This window comes from Salmo salar, chromosome ssa28 (genome assembly GCF_905237065.1).
Source record: "Salmo salar chromosome ssa28, Ssal_v3.1, whole genome shotgun sequence".
NCBI classification, from domain to species: domain Eukaryota; kingdom Metazoa; phylum Chordata; class Actinopteri; order Salmoniformes; family Salmonidae; genus Salmo; species Salmo salar.
This window is the reverse complement of record NC_059469.1, coordinates 25,917,472-25,934,678: the sequence shown is the minus strand read 5'-3', so window position 1 is coordinate 25,934,678 and position 17,207 is coordinate 25,917,472. Positions and strand designations below refer to the sequence as shown.

Below are 17,207 nucleotides of genomic sequence, written 5' to 3'. Positions count from 1 at the left end.
ACACACATAATTTTTTTACATAATAGCAACTGACCTGAATTATAATAAAGATAAATATCAGAGACACAAGCCTAGTTGCTAGACAGCCAGCCAGCCAGCCAGCCAGCCAGCCAGCCAGACACATCTCATGGGTGGCATGCATCAGACCCTTCATCCTCTTGACACGGACAAATAAACCCTACACACACATCAAATAACCTTACAATGGAAAACACAGGGGGAGATCCCTCTCTAACATCATCTAACTACTAATGGATTTATTTTCTTATCAGCAGGCTATCCAGGAAGTACTAAAAACGTTCTGCATTCCCCTGCCATATGTCTTACTATGACAGTAGAGATATATAGGTGACACAAAGTCAAAATTCTGTCAATCCTGTGTTTTGTATCATATTGTAAAGCTGATGTATATAACACTGTAAAAGTGTGAAAACATTTAATCAGTGTTATTTCCTGCTAGTTTCTGGTTGAAACTAGAATCTGTAATGGACCTTCTAATTGGCGGGTTTTGCAAGAGTGTAGTTTCAGCTTGCCTGGGACATCACCAAGCAGTACATTAGTTAATAGACCAATAACAAAGAGTTCCAAACCTCTGCCAATAACAGATCGTTTTCCCATCCCTAATCTGACCACTCCCAGCTAAATTCTTGCTTGAGGAATATTACATTTCTTTGTTGCAAATGTATAATTTTTTTTCTTCTTTTGAACCATTTTGATGTAAAACTATTACAGTTAGGTACATAATTGTTACCCAGAAATGATTTGATATCGATATAAAAACGGCCTTTAAGCTTTTGATCGCAGTATGTGAGATTCTACTGCATTGTTTTGTTGTTGCTTAGAGAGGAACGGTATATGTGTCTGTGTGTATGAAAACAAACAATGCAAACAGGTGTAACAGCACCTTTGGGCAACCTGAGGGAGTCTACTGCTTGATTTATTGATCAGACAGGATTACAGGGGACAGTCAGCCAGAGGTCATGAAGACTGATCAGCTGCATTCATCATCCACACACACACAGCTGAGGCCACATTGGCTACGTTTACACAGACAGCCCAATTCTGACCTTGTGCCCAATTATTGGCAAAAGATCTGATCCGATTGGTAAAAATACTAATTATTGTAAAGAGATCAGAATTGGGCTGCCTGTATAAACACAGCCATACACACTGAGTGTCATGGATAAGTCCCTTAATCAATTAAGATAGTTAATACACAACAGTATAATGACGTTACACCCCTAGCCACTGATCTAAGGCCAGTTTAACATTCTCTCTAATGGTTAAGTTAGTATTTCGGGAGAGGAAGCTGATCCTAGATCTGTGTCTAAGGGTTACTTCTACCTGAAGTCTTTAGAACAGCTTATTACACAAACGGATGACTTGTGCAGAAACCTTTCAACGGAAGTTCCCCTGAAACATGAGCTCTTTCCTTCTTGACCCTTTCGAGTCAAGGCCAGACCGTAACATTCCCATGATGTAAACATGTTTCTGTAGTGTGGATTTGACTCCATATTCTGTGCGTGTGCCAGTCGGCCTCTGTTGTTTTAGCCAACCTGTCCTGTCTAAACCTTCATGTGTTGTTTTTAATACAGGAACAGCCAGTCAGTCTAGGTAAAACAAGGGTGTGACTGTAAACTGAAGTGTGTTTACATTTGAGTTATTTTAGTCAAATGCAGAGCGACATACAGGAGCAATCAGGATTAAGTGCGTCGCTCAAGGGCTCATCAGTATATGTTTAACCTGGTCGGCTCGTGGATTTGAATCAGCAACCTTTCGGTTACTGGCCAAACGCTCTTAAGCGCTAGGCTACCTGCCGCCTGTGTAGGCTAACCCATCCAAGAATTTCCTCTACTCAAAGCAAAAGTACAAAGTGAGATTTGGGCAAACAACACCCACCCACGCTCTCCTTACATCAGTGCAAATAAGGCAAGATGGAATGTATCTTCCAATGAAATGTCCATGGTGATTATTTCTATACACCAATCATATCGCTTTGGCTCTAAAGCAGTGAAAGCCAACCAGGGTTAGTGCTGTAGGGGGTCAGGAATCACTAGTTTTGACTCAGTAGTTCCTCTCACAATATATTTACTGTACTTTACAGCTTACTGGCAGCAATATATATATATATGTAAGTCTATATTTTGAGAGAAATTCCTGATTTCAAATCTCAAGAAGAGGACTCCCAGTGCGCCTCGACCAGTTCACGAAATTACAAACTGATACTAGATCTGGGGTTAAGGCGAACTTGTACCTGAAGCCTATAAACAATTGTCTGGGTTTACACAAATGCCCCCTAAAGGTCCACTGTCACTCACACCTGGTGAAATGATATTACTCAAAAGCTTTATTGGGATGGTCACAGTGCCCCCTGGTGGGGCTTACAGTGAACAACATTCTCATCCAGATACATTAAAACGCAAGAATTAACACTACAGGTAGACTCCGTAATAGAACATCATACAAAGCTGGGCGACTTCCTGCTAACACATAATAACAGCATCCAAATCTGCCAAGGTGACCACCACTTCTGGCTATTTCCAATCTGCGCCTCAATTAGGCGATCTTGTTGTTAATTTCCGAAAGCAGGAAGTGGCCAACTGTCTGTGTATGATGAGGTCATAGTCTGCCTTTAAGAACACTGACAGAACAGCTGTCGTCAAATTCATCCCAACAATAATCTATGAAAGGTGCTGGAAACTTCACAACAAAATCTGCTGGAGATTAGTAAAACAGAAGCATCTTTTTCAGGTTGACGTTTATGTGCGTTATATGGGTATAATACATCACGTATTCACTTCCATAGTTTATTGTAAATTCTCCGTTTCAAACAGTTTAGCAGGGATGTTGATGGTTGAGCCACTGATGGAAGTGTCTTATTGGCAGTCTGAACGGGGGGTAAATAACACGTGGGTATTGGTTGGTTTATGTGCGTATCGATTCTTCCTCATTTCTCCCTCGCTCTGAACACCTGCATGCTCCAAAGGAAAAGGAAGGAGGTTGATAGATTAAAAAAAAAGAAGAGATGGTGAAGAGAAATGGCTGAAAGAAAAAAGGACATTATTTATTTTTCCTCCCGCTGCTGCGCGACCCTCTTCTCGTGCTGGTGCTTGGTGATTCCGTACTTGAAGAACTCATAGACGGACCAGCTGATGGCTGTGGAGGGCATCTGATAGATCACCCTGGCCTGGACTCCTTTAAAGAACCCAGGCAGTCCGCCCAGCCTGTACACCGTCCGGAAGGCATGGGCCAGGCCTGTGATGTGTCTGTGTCCCGGCACCTGACCTCCACCCTGGCCTGCAGCGGGGACACCCACCAGGGACTCCTGGGTGTTGAGCAGGGTCTTGCAGACATCCAGAGGGGTGGTGGCTGCAGCAGCGATGGCCCCGGCCAGGCCCCCAGACACCATGTGTGAGGAGGGGTTGTACTGTCTGTGGGGGTTGAGCAACTCCTGGAGGTACTCGTAGGTCATGAAGTGGAGAGCCTGGAAGGGGACGTTCATTGTGAGCTGGGTGGTGTAGGAGCGGTAAAAGGCCCCAGGGCCCTCGCTCTGCCACACGGCACGCACACAGTCCATCACGCCGCGGTACGGAGAGTTATACATCTGCAAACGCTGCTTCACCACTGCACACGGAGAAAAAGAGGGAGGGAGGGAGGGAGGGATAGGTGAGTAGAGGGGAGGGAGGGAGGGATAGGTGAGTAGAGGGGAGGGAGGAAGGGATAGGTGAGTAGAGGGGAGGGAGGAAGGGAGGGATAGGTGAGTAGAGGGGAGGGAGGGAGGGAGGGATAGGTGAGTAGAGGGGAGGGAGGGAGGGAGGGATAGGTGAGTAGAGGGGAGGGAGGGAGGGAGGGATAGGTGAGTAGAGGGGAGGGAGGGAGGGAGGGATAGGTGAGTAGAGGGGGAGGGAGGGAGGGATAGGTGAGTAGAGGGGAGGGAGGGAGGGATAGGTGAGTAGAGGCGAGGGAGGGAGAGATAGGTGAGTAGAGGGGAGGAAGGGAGGGATAGGTGAGTAGAGGGGAGGGAGGAGGGAGGGATAGGTGAGTAGAGGGGAGGGAGGGAGGGATAGGTGAGTAGAGGGGAGGGAGGGAGGGAGGGATAGGTGAGTAGAGGGGAGGGAGGGAGGGAGGGATAGGTGAGTAGAGGGGAGGGAGGGAGGGATAGGTGAGTAGAGGCGAGGGAGGGAGAGATAGGTGAGTAGAGGGGAGGGAGGAAGGGAGGGATAGGTGAGTAGAGGGGAGGGAGGAAGGGAGGGATAGGTGAGTAGAGGGGAGGGAGGGAGGGATAGGTGAGTAGAGGGGAGGGAGGGAGGGATAGGTGAGTAGAGGGGAGGGAGGGAGAGATAGGTGAGTAGAGGGGAGGGAGGGAGGGATAGGTGAGTAGAGGGGAGGGAGGGAGAGATAGGTGAGTAGAGGGGAGGGAGGGAGAGATAGGTGAGTAGAGGGGAGGGAGGGAGGAAGGGATAGGTGAGTAGAGGGGAGGGAGGGAGGGAGGGATAGGTGAGTAGAGGGGGAGGGAGGGATAGGTGAGTAGAGGGGAGGGAGGAAGAGATAGGTGAGTAGAGGGGAGGGAGGGGGGAGGGAGGGATAGGTGAGTGGAGGGGAGGGAGGGAGGGATAGGTGAGTAGAGGGGAGGGAGGGAGGGATAGGTGAGTAGAGGGGAGGGAGGGAGGGATAGGTGAGTAGAGGGGAGGGAGGGAGGGATAGGTGAGTAGAGGGGAGGGAGGGAGGGATAGGTGAGTAGAGGGGAGGGAGGGAGGGGGGTGAGTAGAGGGGAGGGAGGGAGGTGAGTAGAGGGGAGGGATAGGTGAGTAGAGGGGAGGGAGGGAGGGATAGGTGAGTAGAGGGGAGGGAGGGAGGGAGAGGTGAGTAGAGGGGAGGGAGGGAGGGAGGGAGAGGTGAGTAGAGGGGAGGGAGGAAGACATAGGTGAGTAGAGGGGAGGGAGGAAGAGATAGGTGAGTAGAGGGGAGGGAGGGAGAGATAGGTGAGTAGAGGGGAGGGAGGGAGGGATAGGTGAGTAGAGGGGAGGGAGGGAGGGAGGTGAGTAGAGGGGAGGGAGGGAGGTGAGTAGAGGGGAGGGATAGGTGAGTAGAGGGGAGGGAGGGAGGGATAGGTGAGTAGAGGGGAGGGAGGGAGGGAGAGGTGAGTAGAGGGGAGGGAGGGAGGGAGGGAGAGGTGAGTAGAGGGGAGGGAGGAAGAGATAGGTGAGTAGAGGGGGAGGGAGGGAGGGAGAGGTGAGTAGAGGGGAGGGAGGGAGAGATAGGTGAGTAGAGGGGAGGGAGGAAGAGATAGGTGAGTAGAGGGGAGGGAGGAAGAGATAGGTGAGTAGAGGGGAGGGAGGAAGAGATAGGTGAGTAGAGGGGAGGGAGGAAGAGAGAGGTGAGTAGAGGGGAGGGAGGGAGGGAGAGGTGAGTAGAGGGGAGGGAGGAAGAGATAGGTGAGTAGAGGGGAGGGAGGAAGAGATAGGTGAGTAGAGGGGAGGGAGGGAGGGAGAGGTGAGTAGAGGGGAGGGAGGGAGGGAGAGGTGAGTAGAGGGGAGGGAGGGAGGGAGAGGTGAGTAGAGGGGAGGGAGGAAGAGATAGGTGAGTAGGGGGGAGGGAGGAAGAGATAGGTGAGTAGAGGGGGAGGGAGGGAGGGAGAGGTGAGTAGAGGGGGAGGGAGGAAGGGAGGGATAGGTGAGTAGAGGGGAGGGAGGAAGAGATAGGTGAGTAGAGGGGAGGGAGGGAAGGAGGGAGGGAGAGATAGGTGAGTAGAGGGGAGGGAGGAAGAGATAGGTGAGTAGAGGGGAGGGGAGGGAGGGAGGGGAGGGAGAGGTAGAGGGGGAGGGAGGAAGAGAAGGTGAGTAGAGGGGAGGGAGGAGAGGAGAGAGGGGAGGGAGGGAGAGGTGAGTAGAGGGGAGGGAGGGAGGGAGAGGTGAGTAGAGGGGAGGGAGGGAGGGAGAGGTGAGTAGAGGGGAGGGAGGAAGAGATAGGTGAGTAGAGGGGAGGGAGGGGGGGAGGGAGGGATAGGTGAGTGGAGGGGAGGGAGGGAGGGATAGGTGAGTAGAGGGGAGGGAGGGAGGGATAGGTGAGTAGAGGGGAGGGAGGGAGGGAGGGAGAGGTGAGTAGAGGGGGAGGGAGGGAGGGATAGGTGAGTAGAGGGGAGGGAGGAAGAGATAGGTGAGTAGAGGGGAGGGAGGAAGAGATAGGTGAGTAGAGGGGAGGGAGGGAGAGATAGGTGAGTAGAGGGGAGGGAGGGAGGGAGAGGTGAGTAGAGGGGAGGGAGGGAGGGATAGGTGAGTAGAGGGGAGGGAGGAAGAGATAGGTGAGTAGAGGGAGCATTAGAAAGACAGAAGGATTGCCAGGTGTTTTTCCATCATCAGGGACCAGGAACACAGTCCAGAGAAAGAAAAATGAAATACCAAAATGATTGACCAAATAACAAAACTGCACAGTCATAACTTCCTTGAAGGCTTTAACAGATGTATTAAGGCTGTTCCAGTTAGAACCTGCCCCCCCCCCCCTTCTCTCAGTCTCCACCTAGCTAGCAGGGTAGAGTAAACAGGCTAGGCCCTAGAGGTACAAGGCGTGACACCTGCAGAGGGAGCTCTGACACAGTGCAGCAAACATCTCAGTCTCCTTTATACACCCCATGCGTCAGAAGGAGAAAAGCAGGTTGAAAGCACCTGTGTCCCTGGCCTTCACCCAGGGAAAGAGATTATTTATAGATGGAGAAATGTACCTTCAGATGGGTTCATGGCTGCGTCATGAAGCAATGTGGCTACACACCCTGCCGTACCTGCAACACACACACACACACACACACACCTCAACGGTGAACAACAACAACGAGAGAGAGAGAGAGATTGCAGAGAATGAACGAAAGAGCAGAGGAGAAATCCTCTAGTTCTCTCTAGTGGTAAAACAGGACATCATCACTGCTGATGGACCAGAGGCACAGACGTCTCTTCCTCTACTGGGCACGTCTGCAATCTCTTACCCTGCCGCTCCCCTGACCTGGGAAGAAGAGAGAATTTGAAAAAAGAAATAAAAGGAGGAAGGGAGAGACAGCTGACCTGGGAAGAAGAGAAAGAGCAGAGAACAGGGATAAATAGAGCAGGATTCTCTAGTACTTGCTTTGTCTGAACAAACTGTTTCAACTTTCTTGTCCTGCAAATTAGAACTGTGTGTGGACAGACCTTGATGGTAGCTACTTAGTTAACTCAGAGGACTGTTAGTCTGGTTCTAACTAGTCTGCTTTCCTTTGACATGCTCTCTAATAAAGCTAGTTAAAGCTCTATGGGTGACAAAGAATTTCTGCAGTAATAATAGTGTCTTTCTTTACCCTCTGAAGGTCTCTGACGAGTGGTGGACCCGGCCAGGGTAACATGACGTACAGTCAGTCTGAATCTGGCTGACTCGGCAGAATGCTGACCATTCAAACACGGTCATATCAGCCCCGTGGCCAGATAGATACCACTCCTACTGGTCTGTTGGGCCAGAGTTAGCACCCACCACCAGCTGATCAACCGCCAGAATGGCTGCTGATGTTTTCATCACACTGGTGGGTGGACCAACAAGTTAGTTTCAGGCCAATCAATCAATTCAAATGTATTTTATAAAGCTCTTTTTACATCAGCAGTTACACAGATACCCGACCTAAAACCCCAAACAGCAAGCGATGCAGAAGCACGGTAGCTAGGGAAAAACTCCCTAGAAAGGCCGGAACCAAGAGAGAAACCAGGGCCTGCTTGCTGTCTGGGTATGAGAGAGCCTGGAGTACAGCTCAAGCAGTAGCCCTGTCTACTGTCCACAGAATGGGGCTATAGGAACAATGTAGCACCACTCCTCAGCCACTCTGCTCCTGGTGGCAGGCTGACTCACTTACCCACCCACCCAACTCAGTGTCTGAGAGCAAGGTTCATCTAGGTTAGTCCAAGCAGCATCTGCTTAATGCCCAGGGTAGAAAAGAGCCTCTCCCTCTCTGCAGTGTGAACCAACATTAACTCTACAGGACTACACAACAAAAAGAATTCACTACTTGCTTGAGTTGCTAAAAATAATATCGGAAACATCAAATTAACTGAGTGTTTACAAGAAAAAAACAAGGTGATTTACTGTAGGTTGCATAGGAGAAGTACAGGCTTGGTATGCACACATGCATTTTGTGCGAGTGCTTTGCATGTATATGCCTTGTGTGTGCGGTGTTTGTGTGTGCGGTGTTTTCCCAGTATACCGTTGGCCAGATGGCTGTTAGCCCCGGGGTGGATGATGTCACCCAGACTCTTCTTCAGTTTCTCGTAGCAGGCGAAGTAGAGAGCATGCGCCGGTCCTGCCCCCACGGCCGTGGCATTCAGCCCTCTCATTGGTCGCCAGACACCCTCGGTGGTTATGATTCGCCGAAGCGCGTCCATCACATTCCGGTAGCGGGCGGCAGGCTCAGGCTGTAGGCTCTGCATTCGTGTCTACACAGGGGAGAGGTTAGAGGTCACACACCTACTGGTTTCCCAAGTCATAACCTAACCACACACTTCTCGCCATACCTTAATCCAACCAGAATGTTTAAATTACATTTGAGAAACTTCCATGTTAGAATTCAATCTTAGCAGAGGTGGGATGAATACACTAGTTGTAATATATTAAAAAAGCCAAGTCATGATACTGGCAGTGCTTCCACTTGCTAAATAGTTGCATGTGTGAACATTTTGAGTAGTGCCCATCCCTAGTGTTAAACAGAAGGAAGTGTTGAATAACGAGACCCAAGATCAGAGGGACATAAGCTGCCTTCCTGTAAGCTGCTTTCCCCCCAGCAGCACTCACACGCCCTGCCCTCACACACACTCCTTAGCACTGGGCCAGTGTCAAGGTTCAGGGTTCATCCTCTGTGAGGCTTAGGGTTGCACATTTTGGGGAATATTCAGAGGTGGAAACTTTGTGAGAATTAACGGAAATATATGCTAATTAATATTAATACCATTTAAACTGTTGATTTTTTTGCATTGGATATATATACCATATCATATGGAGACATACACATAAACCTTTTACCTTATCATAAGTAGACATAATTACAAATTATTAAATCCTTCCAATAGAAATAAAAAAAACAATTTAGTTACGAATTGAACTTTAATTAAATGACTTGACTCTTCACATGGGATGATTTCACTGAACAACAAAAGAAAGGGAATATTGAATGATCCATTGCATCTCCCAAAAACGTTTTCAACATACATCTGTAAAATTCTAGTCTAGAAACTAAGGCTTTGGTTGTCTTCCTCTCAGGCTTCCACGTCTTCTCCCTGGACCCCCTCAGTCCACCTCTTGAACATCAGACTCTGAGGCCTCAACTTCACTGTCACTTTCCAACCTTGTTGAGGATGGCTTGTTGTCAGGCTCAAAAAGCCTCAAATTTACCCGGATCGCCACCAATTATTCCAAACCCTTGTATTGGTCAGCCTGTTGCGTGCTTTGGTGTGTGTTCCCATACAAGGACCAGTTGTGCTCTGAGGCGGCTGATGTTGGTGGGATTTGGAGGATGATGGAGGCAACAGGTGAAAGAGCCTCAGATCCACAAAGTCCCTTCCACCAGGTGGCTGATGAGATATGTTGGTACGACTGCCATATTGCATCGCCACCCCAAAGCCCTTGCTTGGAAGTGTACTTCGTACTGCCAAGAACCATCCAGGTCAAGGTGGCGAGACACGGTAGTGATGACACCGTAGGCCTTGTTGATCTCTACACCAGACAGGACGCTCTTGCCAGCATACTTGGTGTCCAACATGTACGCTGCGGTGTATATGGGCTTCAGGCAGAAGGATTCACGCTTTTTGATGCATTTCAGAACTGCAGTTTCCTCTGCTTGGAGCAACAGTGAAGTGGGCAGGGCAGTACGGATTTATTATATTACATCTGAAAGCAGAGTCTGAACATCAGACAGGATGGCATTGTCTCCCTCAATCCATGCAATGTCTACTGCTATAGGTTTCAGGCTGCTTACCACTCTTTCCCAAAATACATCATCCAGGAGGACCCTCTTGATGGGTCTGTCCATATCAGCGGACTGTGATATGGTCGTTTCTTGGAGAGACTCCTTCCCCTCCAGAAGACTGTCAAACATGATGATAAAACCACTCCAAGGGTTGTTACTGTGCAGCTTCAATGTGGTGCTCTTATTCTTCTCACTTTGCTTGGTGAGGTAGATTGCTGCTATAACTTGATGACCCTTCACATACCTAACCATTTCCTTGGCTCTCTTGTAGAGTGTATCCATTGTTTTCAGTGCAATGATGTCCTTGAGGAGCAGATTCAATGCATGAGCATCACAGCCAATGGGTGTGATGTGAGGGTAGGACTCGTCCACTTTAGACCAAGCAGCCTTCATGTTCGCAACATTCTGTCACCAGTGTAAATACCTTCTGTGGTCCAAGGTCATTGATGACTGCCTTCAGCTCATCTGCAATGTAGAGACCGGTGGGTCTGTTGGCCCTTGTGTCTGTGCTCTTGTAGAATACTGGCTGAGTGGTGATGTAGTTAATTATTCCTTGCCCACGAACATTCGACCACCCATCAGAGATGATTGCAATACAGTCTGCTTTCTCTATGATTTGCTTGACCTTCACTTGAACTCTGTTGAACTCTGCATCCAGAAAATTAGTAGATAAAGCATATCTGGTTGGAGGGGTGTATGCTGGGTGAAGAACTTTCAGAAATCTCTTCCAATACACATTGCCTGTGAGCATCAGAGGTGAACCAGTTGCATACACAGCTCGAGCAAGACATTCATCAGCATTTCTCTGACTACGTTCCTCCATTGAGTCAAAAAAACGTCTGATTCCAGGAGGACCATGAGCTGTTGCTATCGATAAGGTGTCTGATTCATAATTTTCACCTCGAATAGAAGTAGAGGGACTTTTTGTCAGAGGTTGCTTGTTGTGAGCGCTGAGGGAACTTTATGCACTTGGCCAGATGATTCTGCATCTTTGTTGCATTCTTCACATATGATTTGGCAGTACTTGCAAATGTACACAGCTTTTCCTTCTACATTAGCTGCAGTGAAATGTCTCCACACATCAGATAGTGCCCATGGCATTTTCCTGTAAAGATTAGATTAAACAACTCCTTTGTAAGATACATGTTTTAAAATGAAACATGTATGGAAACAGATGAATTAACACTCCTCAGTTAGCAGGCTCAAGCAAGCTAAAACCCACATGGTAGCAAAAACTAACTAGCAGAAATTGTTAAAAAGTTAGAAATGATTTAAACACTTTGCTGTAGGCTACTATTTACTAGTTACCAAAAAATCATGTATGTTATATAAAATATATTCACCCCACCCAGTATTGTAATCAAAACTTACCATAAAGCATGTAGTCCTTGGCTCAGACAGTGTAGCTCTATAGCATCTCATTAGTGTGCAAGATCTTGAGAATCAGCTGTACATGTGATGGACGAGTGCACTACACATGATGGAAGAATGCCCTGTGCATGAAGAGGGTTGCAATACCATTGAATTTGGGATAGTTTACCAAAATATGCCTCAAGACCTAGAATTGCCTTGTGTATCCCACGAAGGTTAACTGTTATAAGCTAACTTTTTTTCGATGAATTTAAGCAAAATTCCCCAAATTCCAGGGCTTAACTTCCCATGGAAAATGTCCAACCCTTTGCAACCCTAGTGGACAGTGTCAAGGTTCATCCTCTCTCTGTGAGGCTAGGGGCCAGTTTCAAGGTTCATCCTCTCTATGTGAGGCTAGGGGCCAGTGTCAAGGTTCATCCTCTCTCTCTGAGGCTAGGGGCCAGTGTCAAGGTTCATCCTCTCTCTGTGAGGCTAGGGGCCAGTGTCAAGGTTCATCCTCTCTCTGTGAGGCTAGGGGCCAGTTTCAAGGTTCATCCTCTCTATGTGAGGCTAGGGGCCAGTGTCAAGGTTCATCCTCTCTCTCTGAGGCTAGGGGCCAGTGTCAAGGTTCATCCTCTCTCTGTGAGGCTAGGGGCCAGTTTCAAGGTTCATCCTCTCTATGTGAGGCTAGGGGCCAGTGTCAAGGTTCATCCTCTCTATGTGAGGCTAGGGGCCAGTGTCAAGGTTCAACCTCTCTCTGTGAGGCTAGGGGCCAGTTTCAAGGTTCATCCTCTCTATGTGAGGCTAGGGGCCAGTGTCAAGGTTCATCCTCTCTCTGTGAGGCTAGGGGCCAGTGTCAAGGTTCATCCTCTCTATGTGAGGCTAGGGGCCAGTGTCAAGGTTCATCCTCTCTCTGTGAGGCTAGGGGCCAGTGTCAAGGTTCATCCTCTCTCTGTGAGGCTAGGGGCCAGTGTCAAGGTTCATCCTCTCTCTGTGAGGCTAGGGGCCAGTGTCAAGGTTCATCCTCTCTCTGTGAGGCTAGGGGCCAGTGTCAAGGTTCATCCTCTCTCTGTGAGGCTAGGGGCCAGTGTCAAGGTTCAGGGTTCATCCTCTCTATATGAGACTAGGGGCCAGTGTCAAGGTTCATCTGCTATCTGTGAGGCTAGGGACCACTGTCAAGGTTCAGGGTTCATCCTCTCTATGTGAGGCTAGGGGCCAGTGTCAATGTTCATCCTCTCTATGTGAGGCTAGGGACCAGTGTCAAGGTTCATCCTCTCTATGTGAGGCTAGGGGCCAGTGTCAAGGTTCAGGGTTCATCCTCTCTATGTGAGGCTAGGGACCAGTGTCAAGGTTCAGGGTTCATCCTCTCTATGTGAGGCTAGGGACCAGTGTCAAGGTTCAGGGTTCATCCTCTCTAGGTGAGGCTAGGTGCCAGTGTCAAGGTTAAGGGTTCATCCTCTCACTGTGAGGCTAGGGGCCAGCTAGTGCTGTGAAAAGCATAGAGGGTCTTCTAATAACATCCAAAGGAGAGGCCTGGGCTACAGCTGAATGGACAACACATGCTGATTGCTTGCTGCACTGTGTGTATGTCAGTGTGTTACAGGAACTGCAAAGCACTGTGGAATGCCGGGCCTGTAAGAGAGAGCAGACTCCTACACGTCAACCAACCATAATGTAGCAGTACCTGGATTGGTTTGAAACCTTCAGAACGTCGCCATCTTTTAAGAGAATTGATGTCAATGTTTAAATGAGACTTCGGTATGAATCAATGTTAAAGGAAATGAGAACAGTTCTCTCAGCCACGACACACGGGTATATGTAGCCTATGGTTGTGTATTGCAGAGAGCTTAGCTTGTCTGGAAAGAGCCTTTCTAACCTCAACCTTTGGAATGAGTGTAAACAACGAGCTGACATGATCTCTACTGTGCAATCTGTGTGACAACCACTGCAAGCTATTTTCCAAGGATTATTAACTGTGTGTGTGTGTGTCAGTGTTAGTCCACTGGGGTCAGCTGTCAGCTTGAGCTAGGTCCCCTCTGTGGAGATCTGCTAATGTGTTTATAAGTAGAGACCGTCAATGCCATGTTGTTTGACAGTGACATGATTTATAGATCAGTGAGTCTGTGTCTCAGGCTGCCCTTCCTGTGCAAGCAGACCGTTTCACTGTCTGGGCTGCACCTCAATACTCTAAAGAAACATCCTTTCCTAGTCTCCTTTACTTTGTCTGCGCGCACTTGAAAACGCAGTATATGTGAAAGAAACACGGTGGCTGGATGCCAACTGGGAACATGCTTTGTTTCGACTGTCCTGTTCTTTCATGTCGGTGAAAAGAGAGGAGACGGGGGGAGGAAGCCATTTTAGACTACTGAGACGAAGCCGTGTGAGCAGCACCTGGATCAGAGGTAGGAAATACAGCTGGGAAAGACAGATGAATCTCCTCTTTGTTCTGAGAGAGCCCTGCTCTCCCACCTGACACTAACAGCTGACTCGTCTCCCTACCTGACCGCTCTGACTCCGTTGCTCTGTCTCTGCTAACTGCATAGTTGTACACAATGATCGCGGTCGACATTGCAGCTGTCTACAAATCTCCCTGAATCATAAATAACCACTCAATATTATTTGTAGATCAGTCAGTCACAATTTACCCATGATACATCACAGTTTTGATGCTCGCGTACGCCACCAATCATTTCCATCAGTGACCAACTCATGACTCTCTCTACAGGGACCACATAATATACCAGACAAAACGCTTGGCTCTCATGTGCTACAGCTCTTTGCAGAGCAGACCTAAATCAGTGAGTGGGCTGTCAAAACAGCATAGGCCAATGTAACTTAACACATCTTGTTTACATAACGCCCAAGTCATCCAGGCTAAGCACTTCAACACGAATTTAAAGTCTTATAACAATAAACAGAACTATGGTTCTAAGAGTGTGCAGTGGTAGAGCCAACCTGTCAGCCTAATTCTGCATAATGAGCACAACATAGAAGCATTGTGCTCTTAATCCCAGAACATCCAGCCCTGTATTTTCTGTAAACAAAGAACAGTTCCACCCCATCTAAATGCTGCCAGGTAGCAATTAGCATTGCAAGAGTTCGTTTTGCATGGCCCGATGCCCCGGGTGTGCGGAGATTCCACATTGTACACCATTGGCTTCTACTGATCTCCTTCCAACCGGGGAACCGGGCCATGCAAAACGAACTCGCCCATTGACAATCTCAGACAGACTATTTGCCAGAATCCAGGGTGCCTGTACTAACCTATCGGTTCTCTTCTTGAATACAGGGACAGTTTGGAAATACAGGGAGTTACACCTAGAAGCCATATGCATGCTAAACGCAGTTTGGAACGTTTTCAAATGTAACGTTAACTACTAATCGATCACATACTCGTCACCGAGCCAGCTAGTGGGTGACGGTGGTGGGCAACAGTGCGCGGTTCATGTGATGTGTATACATGTACAGGAAATGGGGCACACGTGCGGCTTCATTCTACCTAACTGTCTCCTTTCTCAAAGCGAATTATAACTTTGCGTGTTATTAGTATGAAAAACTACCTGGGGAGGTGCACACTAATGGCAATAGGGAATATAGTCAATTGCATTAGGAAAATGTTCAGCCTAAACCCATTATATCAGACGCCAACTAAATAGCTGGCTACAGTACAAGATAATCATCATTCACCTCTAGGCTCCAGCCGATGCACAGCCAGAGGCCGACCTTGCTGTTTTGGTTAGCTAACAGCTAAAATGGCTAACGTTAGATAGCAACGGCAATATACACTTCCTAAAAGTTTACCTTTCAATTTTATTGAAATTCTGTATGGCAAAGTTAGGTTAATGAATATGGCGATTCATTATGTGACAAATCTAACTTGTGTGCACTGCAGTAACTAACTAGCTAGGTACCGTTACCTAATCTAGCAAGTAGAGTAGGCGCGATCCACTGAAATTCGCAGTGGATGGAAGTTAGCTCGTTAGCATGCTAAGTTAGCGTCCTAGCTGAAATGTTAGCCTGTCTGTTTTCGACCTTGCCTCATATGTGCTGTGACTGACAAACTTATTGACAAGGTGGCCACCAATCGGATTCGCATGATTGCTGAAGCCACATCATGACGAGCAAAGTAATTTCCAACCCTCCAATGCAATGTGCCCAAACTCCAAGACCAGTCGGTTAACTATCTAACGTTAACTAGTTAGCGGCTAACGCTAGCCCAACATAGCCTACCACGTTACCTTGACACAGTCGATGGGGAACATCAGGCAATGCTCCATGATCCCAGCCACTGCTCCTGCAAACATGTGGGTGCTGGTGGAAGCGCCTTGCGGCAAACCCTCGTACTCCGGCTCCGAAGCATCTGCTATTTCAGGAGGGCCGTCGCTAAACTGAACAGTCTGGATCTCTGTCTCGCCTCCGATCCGGGGAGACAAATTCCCAACGAGGCTCTCCGACACTCCCCAGATCCTTCCACTGAACCATCGGACCTCTGCGCCGGCTGAGGCTCCAGCAACCCCGGCGTTCCCGCCTGCTGTCTCCGCTGTCATCCGATGCCTTCTCGGGAAACCATCCGCTTCCATTGGAATCTCGATGGACAGTCTTTACTTTATGCCCCGATGGCACTCCGTCTAAGGCGGTTTCGTGTTCGCGTACCGTTGATCGTTTTTTACATTCCCGTCCCAGATGTTTACCGGTCGTACACCGTTTCCACGCCCCGCCTCCCTCAGTCCCCACAGCGGACAAGTCCACGCAGTGTTTGGGAAAATGCTAGCCTCTGCCGAAACCCCAACAACCGGATGTTCCGGTTTTCATGGGAAGTGGAAAGAGAGCCTGTGACGCGACGGCCGCTTTTGGACGTTAACATAATGTGGTTGGTTGTCTGGTATAGCTAGTTGTCTGGTAGAGCGACTTGCACTAACTGTAAGTCGCTCTGGATAAGAGTGTCTGCTAAGTGACTAAAATGTAAATGCAGGCTAAACGTTAAAGAATCAGTAATTTGGGTATATATATTTGGGCACTTTTTCGCCACTTTTCTACAAAATCTTTAAAGGATACATAAATATGGCATACTTGGGCCATTTTGTTGTGTTTTCCAGACCCCTTCAAACATTTTAAAAACTGGCCCTTTAGAGTATAATATGTTAAATCTGCAATGGAGCTATACATTTACATTTACGTCATTTAGCAGACACTCTTATCCAGAGCGACTTACAAATTGGATATAGCTAGACATCTTTATTTAGACTCTTACTTACTTTGTGTAAAGGCTGAAAGGTCTCATCATAAAAGCGTTTAGTTCAAATGGGTTACCTGTCTCTCTCTGCTGGACATAATGCATTCCTATGAGATTTTACCCAAAGTGACATGTACAGGGTAGGTTTTCTGTCACATTTCTAGAACCTTTTCATAAACGACTTCTTTAGACATGCCCTAGCTGTGTGTCAAATTTGGTGGACTATCACAGTTTAAACAAATTCACGTAGCTGCTGGGCTATAGTCGAAAGGACCTCAATATGACCTCCATGAAATGAAGGGCTTAAGAGTACTTTATGATCAGAAGTATTTTCTATGGCCTCCCGAGTGGCACAGCGGTCTAAGTCACTGCATTGCAGTGTTGCGGCGTCACTGTAGCCTGGGGTTCAATCCCAGGCTGTGTCACAACCGTTCGGGACCGGGAGTCCCAAAGGGCAGTGCACAATTGGCCGAGTGTTGTCCGTGTTAGGGGAGGCTTTACTTGGCTCATTGCGCTCTAGCGACTCCTCGTGGCGTGCCAGGCGACTGCAGGATGACCTCGGTCATCAGTAAAACAGTGTTTCCTCCTACACATTGGTGCTTCTGGGTTCAGTGAGCAGGTGTCTCTGGGGTATGTGGGACGCTAGCACCCGCGGGA

The 17,207-nt window shown here is 48.3% G+C and overlaps 1 protein-coding gene across 1 annotated transcript; it reads right to left on the bottom strand.

Moving 5' to 3' along the window:
* Positions 1 to 919: 919 nt before the first annotated feature.
* Positions 920 to 16,129, bottom strand: LOC106589760 (mitoferrin-2). Its single transcript, XM_014180087.2, has 4 exons — positions 15,556 to 16,129; positions 8,213 to 8,441; positions 6,719 to 6,775; positions 920 to 3,624 (listed from the first exon to the last, which is right to left on the bottom strand). Exons 1-4 carry the CDS (start codon positions 15,895 to 15,897, stop codon positions 3,065 to 3,067), a joined length of 1,188 nt encoding a protein of 395 aa, XP_014035562.1. The 5' UTR covers positions 15,898 to 16,129; the 3' UTR covers positions 920 to 3,064.
* Positions 16,130 to 17,207: the final 1,078 nt, after the last annotated feature.